We start from the raw sequence: 12,938 nt of genomic DNA, 5'->3' as shown, positions 1-12,938 counted from the left end.
CAAACGGATGTCACTTAGCTAATAAATTGTAGTGCATTATGGGAAGAGTAAAAGTACTACATTGTAATTAGGCATACCAATTTTAGTTATGCGTGAACACTTTTAAATTAACAAATATTAAAATAGATATTATATATCTCGCGCATATATATGAATGATATATAATATATATTTATTAGCTGCCGGTTTCAAGAACACAGGTACTAATAGTGCAACTGCTTATTTATTCATTCAGACAGAAGCGTTCATACATTTAATATGCCACGATATCCTCGCGAAGAAACCGGTAGGGGTGAATTTGTGTAAATCCAACTCTCAGAACATGTATAAAAAAATATTGCAAATATTATGGGAAAATAAATAGAAATAGGAATACTTAGAAAATAAGCTATGGCTTTGGACTGATCTCGACTATACAAACACACTATAGTTTGGTATACATCATAAGCACACAATATATGTAAAAGCCCGCAACTTCCAATTCTATTGTGAATATATCAACATTACAATACATATACAACGAAAGTGGCAGAGGGAAATGCTGCTACTGCAGAGTAACCGCTAGAATATTCCACTGAAAAATGTTTTCATATCTTGTCTTGCTTACCGTGTGATCCTTGAGTTCGTCCACGAAGCAATGAAGATATATTGTTTGCCCAATCTGCGTGGTCACGTTCCTTGTACTACTTGGATGTACGAGCTGAGGGTTAAACTGAATTAGATCTCGAGCTTTATCTAATCGATATATCGACTTTGGGGTTGGCGGACCTATTCCTTTCATGCCCTTCGAAAGATTTTCATATTTTCCACTTGCTCCTGAAATGTAAAATATGTTTCAAATAAGATTATGTAAATATAAAAATGCAGTTCCCACAATACCTAAAATACAAGAGAAAGAGAGAGGATGAAAGAGAAAAAGGAAATATTCCTTCCGCTAATCCATTGTGTGTGTACATAAATTGTAGTAAACAGATAAACAAACAATTACGGGACCAATAATCCAAAAGTACAAAACCACTATCTACGACTTTACATGAATCCAGTAAGAGAACTTATTCTATTTCGGCCACCGTACATTTAATTTTATTTTGCGATAAATATAATGAAACTGGGGTTTGTTTCCATCACTCTCACGTTTTACGTAATGGATTTATGACAGTAATTCCAGCAAGCGATATTTCGAAGTTTGTTTCTGTGAATTACCGCAAGTTTAATGCTCCCAACGGACTTTTATTTATTATAATTACTAAGAGTCAGCTAGTTTTACACCTGCTTGACAACCATCTCCTTCGGATAGAGCGAAGAAGTAAGCATGGTCATATCGCCAGATACACACCTCTACCGCCATTATGTCTGATGGGAGAGATAATTAATTATATTTCAGTGGATGTGTTTTCACAGATAAGCTCATTAGGGAACACCTTAGTAGACGGAGTTCAATTAATCTCATCAAGTCCGAGTTAAATAGGTAGGAACTTTAGCCCCCCGGTGGGAATTTTACTCAAGTCGAGAAAATATTAATGACTTTGACTTAAGTTAGTTACACGAACTGACAAATAACTGGAGCTGTGCAGCACACCCAGTTACGGTCCTCATACAAAAGCCAACCTTTCTAAGTAATTTCTTATCGGTGAATGATGTTATTTGAGCTTCTTCTGCCTCTCGTTTAGTCCTCTCCTGTAAAACTAATGATTCTATCTTGTAACTTTACTCCGATACACTAAACTGCTGAAAAGCAGCTACCCTACCTCACCTCCGGGCACGCACAAATTTAGCGTTCGCTTGTTAAGATTCGTGTTCGGATTGTGATCGGCCAGAAGCTGTCAGCCCATTGCTAAAATATAATTAATGTTTCTCTTAAAAAAAAAAACATAATAATTCTAACATACAAGGCAGCCTGTTACTTTGTAAGTGTCATTTTAATTGTGCTCTTAAAGCGTGTCAGTTTAGCTAAAGAGTAGAATAAAATATGAATTCTAGTCAGCTCTTAATCAATGGAGTTAAAAAAATCTTTATACACCTAATTTGTTATTTAATCACTTCAGTAATAATTCAACAAGTATAAATTATTGATATGTTGTTTGCTAACAAAATTTATTTTGCTTGTTTAAACATTTATTAACAGGTATTTTCAACTATTTTTTTTAGTTTTTAAATCGGCTCGTGCATGTCTTTTTTTTATTTATTTTCGATGTCTACAAATGATTTCATGAAACTAAATTTTATTATTAATAAGATATACCATTTTCGTTTTATTATTTTTTATAAAAATAACCTGTATTCTCTAAATCATTTGTGAATAACTTTACAAAGAATAAGTTACTTTATGAAAAAAAAATTTAGACACCATTTTCTATAATTAATCATCTGTAAACATAATTGAATGGGAAGCTTCATAATATTTTCAACTTATTGGTTTAAATCATCATTATGGTGATTGTAGTGATTTTTTTGTTGTTAAACGTGTATAGTTAGATGTTGTTCTGTATGTTACTTCTACGCTAATTCTGTTATACAAACTGCTTTGCTTGTATTTAATTAAAACGTATTTTAACCAATTAAGTTAATTACATTCCATATACAATAATATCGGTGGTACGCAGTGTATATAACGAGTTCGCTCTGAGAAGCTCAAATATTTGTTCCAAAATCATGTTATAACCTTTGGGTTCTGACGCATTTCAGTATGATGTATATATACGAGTGTTTACATATGTTTGGGATAACGCTATCCGTGTTCGAGCGTGTTTAAATCCGACAGCTGACACGCTCTTCGCGGAATCATATACAATGCGGGCTCAATGGACAAAACACACAAGGTTAACCTTTCTCGGAGTGAAATGTCGCTGTAAGTAACGTGTGTCCAAAGTGACTACTTCCACGTCTCGTGGTGGCAGCGGACCATTACTGGAATGTGTCTAAGCGATTGTTCAGCAAGCCATTTTACTGGCAGGATGTTTCCAGCCTGCTGTTTTTGGAGAAACCACTCTATTTTCACTTCTTTTTGCGTCTATAACCAAATTTGTAACCATTTCGGTTTCGGAAATAGTTCCACACACCTCACTAATGTGACTTCGTTTATGTAATGTGCACAACGTGCTACGTACATCAATTATTTGGGAATCCTTTCAGCGGAATAAGTATAATTTAAAGAAAAATAATCGTGTTTCTTGAAAGGAATAGCTACCTGAAATGTGAGAATATTTAAACTGGGTATCAGGTGTGACTGCCTTGTAAATCGATAATTTCAATGTATACCGTAAGCTTGGATTTATGTAAAATGATTTTTTCAGAAAATAGATTATTACGCAACTGACATTCTAATGCCCAACCGCACAGTATAAAGCTGCATTTACTAAGCTGCTACAGTTTGAATCCATCTTACAGCTTCAGCAAAGCTAAGTCATCTTAACCTTATACCCTAAACCCATTTTGTCTTCGAGATTTCGTAAGAACCGCGTATAACAGCCTTTCTACGTGAGAAGTAAGAAATCAAGCCAGGCTGTTAAAAGAAAATAATGATCTATTGTCCCGGTGTTCTACTTGGATAAAGAGACTTGTAACAAACTAATAATGCTCCTTTCAATGTAATATGTGGACTAGAATGTGGCTTCTGACAACCTTGGCATATTTGGGACCATCGGTATTTGGACTAGTTCCATAATTCACGCTCCACTTTTCAAAAACAACCAAGGAAAACAAATTTTAACCTAAACTTTCAGTATAACCCATTAAATGGTTATAATTCTTATTTGTTAACTTCAAAATTAATTAATTGATTAAGAATTAAGATTAAATAAATATTCCTGAATAATTAATATTAATTTTAACAAATATTCATGAATAATTGTTAAAATAATAATTAATATTAATTTATACATATAAGTTAAGAAAAATATATTTCGTATATGTTTGCTATAAGGTCATTAGTCTATCATAAACAACTTTCCTTTAAACTCTGTAGAAATTTCTGAATATATGGTAATTTTACCCTCTCGTATTTAGATACACTACTAAATAAACATTAAGCGCTTTGATGACAAATTTTTAGCTCACATTTTACAATTCAAATATGATTTCCCAAAGCCACAAGGCGAATATTAAATCAACATGTCCTTAATAAACAACAACAAATAAAAATTCGATGAAATAACAACACCGAATCCTGAATCCTGTAGGAGGAGGAAATGAAGATACGCCATTATTCTTAGTGATATGAATGTTTCTATGTGTGTATGTATGGAAGTTCTATGAATATTACCTTTTGATAAGATAATGTGCGTGAATTCCTTCTTGTTGGGCAATGTCTTTCTTGTTTCTTCAAAGAGTATTCCCAATTTGGCAGTGGATGTTTTGCCAGAATGTCAAAAGAAACTCTAATAATTTTCTCGTTTTGAAAAGCTTCCTGCTGTGACAAAGAACAGGATATTTCGAGTCCTAAGATATGTTGTGCAGTTAATAATACTGTACAACGAGCAGAAAACAAAATAAAATAGATTGGTGAGAAGTTAATACGATTACATATTCGGTACTGCTGGGAATATATGAATTATAAATGATGGGAGGGAATAGATTATGATGTTCGATTTTCATAGGTTTATCGAATTATTTATACTTGAACTGTAAAAATGAAAATAAAATTTAACTTTTACAACCAAATACATATATAATACTTTCCTAATTACAATAATATTTTTAAATAAATATATAAAAAAGCAGTGTGAAGAGAAATCACTTTTGTAACTCAGGGAAAATACAGAAATCTATATTATAACATTCCAAGCTATATATCCATCAGCAGGGTAGACCACGTGGTAATTACTAGCTGCGCGTTATTAATGAATTGTTTTCTGCTACCCACCAAACAAGACCAGAACGCTATTATGTAGTTTTGGGGTGCAGATGGCTGTCAGCTGGAGTACGCTCCTTGTGAGCAGTTTATGGCAATTGATATGTTTCTAAAATAGCCAGTATAGAGTAGTTAGTTAGTTCTTGCTTCTCCTTCAGTAACAATCTCGGCAGGTTTTGCAGAAAACGTATCGAGATTTCTTACTGCAAATTACAAGTATTCGGAACACAGATTAGCAAGAACTCTATTGAACGCTAGATTAACTGTAGGAGGTAATGAGGAAATCTAACAAACCGTAATATTTAAACTAAAAACATTTCTTACCAACTCCAACCGTCTATTTCGATATTTGGAATGTGTCATTCACCTTCTCTACCCACTCCTCAGATTCTTGCCAAAAAAAGCTTTTTCTCCCGACCGATCCATAAACCGTACTGATCGTCCTCCGACATATCGGAGAGACGGAGCTTCTGTGAGTGTTAAAGTCGCGCTATCGACTACCAGTGAAAGAAATGGTAACGGAGGCTAACGAAAGACACTTCGTGTTGATTTATTCGAGCCGGAGAACAAACATTTCTAAAAAAAAAGTGTGGAGAGAACTGTGCTTGCCTCTTTCCAACGTTCATCATCATCATCAGCCATTTTCAATCCACTGCAGGATGAAGGCCTCTCCAGCAACTTTCCAGTTCCTTCTGTTTTGAGCACTGGCCATCCATTTACTACTCAAAAACTCATGAATTTCATCTATCCATCTCCGCCTTTGTCTTCCAGGTTTTCTTCTAGCTCCTCTTGGGTACCATTCTGTTATTTTCTTAGTCCATCTGTCATCATGTCTTCGAGCTATGTGTCCTGCCCAAGACCATTTTAGTTCTTTAGTTTTGATAAGAATGTCCTTTACTTCAGTTTGCTGCCTAATCCATGTGTTTCTCTTCTTATCTAACAGCCTGATTCCCAATATAATTCGTTCCATTCTTCGCTGTGTAGTTCTTAGCTTCTCTTCCATTCTTTTGGTGAGTGCCCAAGTTTCACTTCCATAAGTCATGGTGGGGAGTATACATTGATTCATTATTTTACGTTTCAGACAAACTGGGATATTGCTCTTCAGTATGTGACTATATTTCCTGAATGCTATCCATCCAAAATTTATTCTTCTCTTGACTTCCAGCCATTTATCATTATTACAGCTAATAACTTGTCCCAGATAAGTATATGACTCCACCTTTTCAATTACTGCTCCTTCAATCATTATTTCCCTTTCCGTGGCATACTTGTTCATCATTACTTTTGTTTTAGCCATATTCATCTTTAGTCCAAAATCCTTACTAACTGTGCATAACTGATTAAGATTTTCCTCTAATTCTTTGGGATCGTGGCTTATGACCACAATGTCATCTGCAAATCGTAAATGGTTTAGGTACTCTCCGTTCACATTGACTCCTTTCTGCGACCAGTCTAATCTTCTGAAAGCTTCCTCAAGGGCAGCAGTAAACAGCTTTGGAGATATTGTGTCTCCTTGTCGAACTCCTTTCTCGATTTTAAATTTGCTACTGTCTTTGTCTAGTCTAATAAAGGATGTAGCACTCTTATATATTTTCTTCAAAATCATAATATATGGAGTATCTATGCCTTGTCTTTCCAGTGCCCGAAACATTGCCTTATGCTGTATGGAGTCAAATGCCTTTTCATAATCCACAAATGCCAGGCATAATGGTGTTTTATATTCATTTGCTTTCTCCATTAGCTGTGATATTACGTGAAGGTGATCCATAGTTGAGAATCCTGTCCTAAAGCCAGCTTGCTCTTTCGGTTGATTCTCATCAAGTATTCTTTCTAATCTGTTAGTAATGACCCTTGTAAACAACTTGTAGATATGGGATAACAAGCTAATTGGTCTATAATTTCCAATTTCTGATTTATCTCCTTTCTTATGCAGCAAAACTATGATTGCATTATTCCACTGCTTAGGCATCACACCTTTTCTAATGCACTTTGTGAAGAGCCTTGCCAGTTTTTGTGTTATGTCTCTTCCTCCCAATTTTAACAACTCTACAGTAACTTCATCTTCCCCCGGGGCTTTCCGATTCTTCATTTTCTTCAATGCATGTTCTACCTCATCAGGAAGAATATCGGGTATGTCGTGTGTGTTGCTACTTTGCAATCCATCTTCCCCACTGCTGGTATCATTCCCTCGCTCCTTGTATAATTCTCTACAGTAGTCTTCTGCTATTTGAATTATGCCTTCTCTGCTGTTTATAAGTACACCATCGCTATTCTTCAGTTTCAGTATCATTTGTCTTTCTGTATTACTGCTCATGGCTGCTGATTTAAATCCTTTGTTTTCCCTTAATGCTTGTTCTACTTTTCTTGTGTTAAATCTTCTTATGTCCTCTCTGAGTCTCTTTCTAATGGCTTTGCATAACTCAGTATACTCAATTTTCTCCCTGTCAGTGTTTTTCTTGCTCTTCATTTGTCGTCTTTGGTTCATCATGACAAGTGTTTCTTGACTAATTTTTTCTTCTTTGGATTTCTGTTTCCCTATAGGTTTCTTGGGCTTTATCACTTTCAAAAAGTTGTAATATTCCTCGTCGATATCTTGGTCCTCAGCAGTCTGCAGAAGCTCATACTTGTTCTTAAGTTCCAGTACATACTGCTTTTTCTCCTCTTCTGTTATCTCAAAGACCTTTGTATTATTTACTCGAGTCAGTTTTTTCCTTTCTTTTCCTACATCTATATCAAGTGTACATCTTACCATTCTGTGATCACTTCCAACATTTACCTTATTCAGGACGGTAACATCAGTCACAATATATCTTCTGTTAGTGATTATGAAGTCGATTTCATTAGTTGTTAATCCATTTGGACTCTTCCATGTCCACTTTCTGTTCACCCTTTTCTTGAAAAAAGTGTTCATTACTGACATTCCTTGAGATTCTGCAAATTCCACAAGTCTTTCACCTCTTTCATTTCTTTCACCAATTCCAAAATTTCCTATAGTTCCCCTTTCTGCACTGTTTTGTCTTTTTCCAACTTTAGCATTGAAGTCCCCCATAATAATAGTGTAGTGGGTTTTCTGTTCATCTAGAAGACTCTCAATTTCGGTGTACATTTCTTCAACCTCTTCATCATCATGGCTCGATGTTGGTGCATAAATCATTATAATCTTTAGCTTGTACCTCTTAGAAATCTTGAGTATTAGTCTTGACACCCTTGGTGATGTACTTTTGAATTCCAAAATGTTGTTTTTAAAATCTTTATGGACCAGAAACCCAACTCCACCTTCACTCCTTTCACTGTTTCCATTGGTGTACAGCAGATTTCCACTTGATAAACTTATAAGTGATTCATTTCTTCTTCTTGTTTCAGCCAAACCGATGATATTCCAATTCACATTTTCTAATTCCTTTTCCAGCTCTAATATCCTATCTTCACCGATGAGTGATCGTACGTTATAACAGGCCAAGTTCAATTTCCGTGCATGGCAGCCTGGTCGTACCCAGAGATTCTTAGCACCCTCTGCTTCCACTCTGATCCTCTCGCTGCCGTAAGAGGGAGAGTGAAAGCTGCTGGGGACTGAGGGCCATTTGTATTGTTGTGCTCTCATTGCTGGAGGGTTTGGTCTTTTCCTCTTCACGCTGACCAGGCGTCTTGAAGAGAACCACTCTACACGTTCGTTGCCACCTAAGTGACGTAACAGGGCTTACCATCGAGAAGGTGTGCATGAGTGGATTTTAGGGAGGCAGGCCAACCAGACTTCTCCTAAATCTTCTGTAATAGAGAGATATTGGATCCATCAGTGTTTTAGGCTGAGTGTCTGATAACACACAGGATACCTGTTCCCCTCTAAGCCCCTTCCAACGTTACCAGCACGCAATTTTTCAGAATTTTTAAGGGAAAAAAATGACAGATAGCGAAAATGATATGTATGATGTACTTTATGCTATAGTATATAAGACGATTTTGTCATCCCCAGATTAATGGATTATTATTTTATTTCTTTATTTTTTTAAGTTGTCTGGAATAGTATGTGTTGAGAAGGTGATGTTTTTTTTAACGATTCTGCGACTATTTTTTTTAAATCTTTGCACTATTTGATTTGGACAAGTTCACACGGGTCCCTTCTACTAAGGTTACATAAAACACTGCTCAAGTTTAGGAAAAAGAATATCTGAAAGAACTGTACTACTGCTTAAATAATAATTAATATAGAAGACTGTTAATTATGAACTTTCCCGATATTTTTGTCTATATGTGTAAGGATGTTTCAACGCTCCAGCCACTAGTGTAGTCCAGTAATGCAGTGATCCAATCCTTAAGTTTGCAGATCAAATCACCAAAGCGGCTAATACAGTGGTAATCGCAGTCTTCCGTATTAAAAGAACGGGGTTCAAATTATTCCGGAAGATCTTTTATAGTCTTCTTTTACACCGCAGAACTTTTATCCTAGAAAGGGACAAACCGAAAGAGGAACACACGTAACTTACAGAAACGATATCTTGAATACTCATGACATTAGTTGCCTGGATATACCAACCTAACCAAGCAGAAGAACTTAATCACATGACCATTTCCTGCTTTGAAGTGTTCGGTTTCAAGGCAAGCATTTCATTGTGTTATATAAATTGCACGAAAAACTCCTGATACCGTTGCCTAGACTGGAAAATTGAATAATATTGAATGCGTGGTGTCATCTGTCATTGTAATCCACGGTTATGCAGAGATGTAAGGATTATCACATTGTGAGACGAAAAGGATTTAGTTATCTCGTATATATTCTATTCAGTCAAATCTAACAATTTCCTAACAAGATTCTGTATCTTAGGTACCAAAAACAATGGCTGCCTTGAATTCTGGATTAACCGATAGATGGATATAAAAATAGTTCTGATCAATCTTAATTTCAGGAACTCTCTCTTAGCATTTCTACACTTGTTCTATATCCGATGATCCTGAGCTTGCTATTTGTTTAGTGTCACCTGTTTACGTCTTATTTCACTGGTGTTTTCTTCCTTTTGCGTGGAAATTTGCTCATATCCGGCAAGTTTCTAAAAGGGTGGCAAATCTCTCTCTCTCTCTCTCTCTCTCTCTCTCTCTCTCTCTCTCTCTCTCTCTCTCTCTCTCTCTCTTCCAGTTATTGTCCTATTGCACTCAACTCTGTTCTTTCCAAGGTAATGGAGAAATCCATCAAACGCCAACTCTTAAACTGTCTTGAATCCCTCTATCTCATGAATGATCGCCAATATGGATTCCGTAAGTGTGGATCTACAGGTGATGTATTGCTTTATCTGAGTAATATTATGCGTGAAGATTACTTGCCTTTGGATAACTTCAATGGAAAAGTATGGTCAGTCAGTTTTCAATGGGTAGCCATTGAAAACTGACTTGTTTTCTTCCTTACCGCTTATAAAGGCAATGGTGGATAGCTCTGTCTTCTCAACTAATGCTAGTATTCCCCAAAATTCAGTTCTTTCTCCCACACTTTTCCTTTTATATATTGAGGACTTCTTCCAATGACTAAAAATTCTAGCCACAGTTTTGATGATGATAGCGTATTACATTTCACCTTCCAGTTTGAGAAACGTTGCCTTGCACAAAACGCTTCACGTTCTCAAATCACCACCACCACGACTACCGATTCCTTAAATGCCGATCTTCTTGTAATTCTACATTGGAGCCAAGAAACCTTAACTTCGATCCTTCTAATACTTCTGTCCTGCATTATTTCTCGCAAAAGGCAGACTACTTACTAGCAAAAAACAGTCTATTATTCCCATACTCATAATCGATTATGTTTGATTTCTAGAAAAGATCATATATCTTTATTGATGATTACCCTGACATAATAACCTCTCTTGGCAATCTGTCTTAAGAACATCATAAATAGTGTTTCCTATAAATCAAAAAAAAAAAGTTAAAAAAAACCGGATTTTCTTTTTTAATCTCTGCGTTACTTCTCTTCTAAACGGCTACTGAATTCTTAAATCCGTCTACTTTGAAATACTGTTTCCAAATCTGAAGGGGTACCCAAAAATCCTCCCTCAATCTCCCACTTAAAAGAGAGCAGTTAAGTTATGGTCTGTCTCTTATAAATTCTCTCCATTCTGACCCGTAGATGTTCAGTATCTGATGCATGACTCCTCTAGAGGTGCTTCTAAGGGCACTGTTCTTAAAGACAATATACACGGAGCAATATGGCCTTAGTAACTGATGCTCCTAAAATCTTACAACAACCACCTTTCAATCATGGCGAATAATGAAGCATATTTCATTCATGAGACAATATGACGCTACAAATCAGGGTACACAATTTCCTGCAATCAGAGAGTTGTTCCTTGAGTTTTTGTAGGTTGATGTACAAGTACGATACTTTGAAGCACTCTTCCAGAGCACCTATGTCCCACCACTCACTCGTTGACAAAAAGCTACGCTTTCTTATGTTATGCCCACAAACAAGACAGTCCAGCTGTACTCTAATTACACGCGCCATATTTGTATAGGAGGATTAATCTCGAGCTTCCGTTCACCGTCCTCATTCTTCCTATTGTTTAACACAGATGGTATTACTGTTTATGATAACTATATTAAATTATTCACGAAAACTCTTCCAAATGACAATATTCTATAACATACTTTAACTGCTGAAATTTGGAAATCTGCGGTACTTATGGCAGTAAGGTGACTATACTGTACGCATCTGACTTTCAAGTGGATCATTAACAGAAAGTCTTCTCTCCTCAGCTCTTAACCAAAGAACGATTGATCACAAAGTCAGTCTAAGTATCACCACCGTCAAACCTTACTAACATTACTAAATGTATTTTCAGAATCAAGAAACCTTGCTGGATCTGAGCACCAAATATACAGTTTTTGTTGCTAACTCATTCTTCAACCCGCAATGATGTTATCGCTAGGGTCGTGCGTAGCGTCCAGCGATTGCGTCTATAGATTTTATCCAGCATCGTGCAATGATATCCTGGAGCCTTATTGCATGATTGTTGTGTTAGTTTGTTATAACCATATTATAGTTTGTAGTTTGTTATATAGTTTGCAAACGCTTGGGGCTCCTTTTCGTCCAATTTTTGTACCTCAATTCTGAATTCGTTTTGTGTCTTCTCATAAGCGATCTTAACTTTTATCTACCATATGATGTCCAGAATTGTGATGATGGACTCACGTTTGAGAATGGTCCAAAGCTTAAAGTTTACTTAATTTACCTGCAAGAATTCCTGAATTCCTTATTTTTAGATTATTAAATATGCATACGTTTATTTCTCCATTAAACCCTTTGCCTCTGTGTACTGGAGGATGGTATCGTTACCATTCTATGTTACAACTAGAAGAAATGACATTTCTCACCCTATTGGTGCCTCTTCAGAATAATGAAAATATTTATTGTATCCGCAGTATGAATTTTTAAAAATGTATAAACCAAGAGCCAAACTACTCTATCATTTCAATTATTCTATTTCAATTTCAAGTTCTTACTAGACGTTTTTATTTCGTAGCCTAAATAACGCTGCACGCTGTTTAACTTATAATAAAACAGCTTTCTTCCACAATATTAGCTTCCCAGTTATCAATGTTCGGAGCTCGAGATTTGTTCCAATACATATGTGGCCGTACTTTCTTAAAGTTAATTAGAAATTTCATTGTTACGTATTTTCTTTGGAATTTATTTATTTAACTGAAGCAATCTCAGTTCTGCAGAAGTACTACTATTTGAATAATAAACAACCAGAGGACTTATAATCCGCAGGGAACATTCTTTCTTTATTAAGTCCTTCTTTGTGTTTTTGCGTTCCACTTCGATGGAATTCTCCCCAATTATGACGAAGATAGGAAAGTTTATTGTGTTGGCGAAGAACGGTGCTCCAAAGTAAACACTGTGATAATCTGTTTCGGTAATCTGTATGGTTTTGGTCGACGTTCCCAAAGGATCACTGGCAAACAATCTCAAGGAACTAGATAAGTGCTTCATCATCGGCCGAACTCCAATACAATATTTAGTATACTCAAAGTGCGTTTCTCTTCTGCCCTGAAGGAGCGGCGGAGGTCGGCTGAGACTCCGAATACCTAGAGTTTTGAGGTTATC

The 12,938-nt window shown here is 36.0% G+C and overlaps 1 protein-coding gene across 1 annotated transcript in view; it reads right to left on the bottom strand.

Moving 5' to 3' along the window:
• Positions 1-12,938, bottom strand: part of LOC150083314 (zwei Ig domain protein zig-8-like) — a 151,858-nt gene that overhangs the window by 52,182 nt on the left and 86,738 nt on the right. Inside the window, exon 2 of the mRNA XM_090377970.1 lies at positions 608-816. Within this exon, the coding sequence (XP_090234096.1) occupies positions 608-816 (209 nt within the window). The remainder of the gene's footprint in view (positions 1-607; positions 817-12,938) is intronic.

Source organism: Mastigoproctus giganteus, chromosome 7, assembly GCF_048544385.1.
Source record: "Mastigoproctus giganteus isolate SK-2022 chromosome 7, ASM4854438v1, whole genome shotgun sequence".
Taxonomy (NCBI): Eukaryota; Metazoa; Arthropoda; class Arachnida; order Uropygi; family Thelyphonidae; genus Mastigoproctus; species Mastigoproctus giganteus.
Note: the sequence above shows the minus strand (reverse complement) of the source record. Positions and strands in the feature narration are given on the sequence as shown.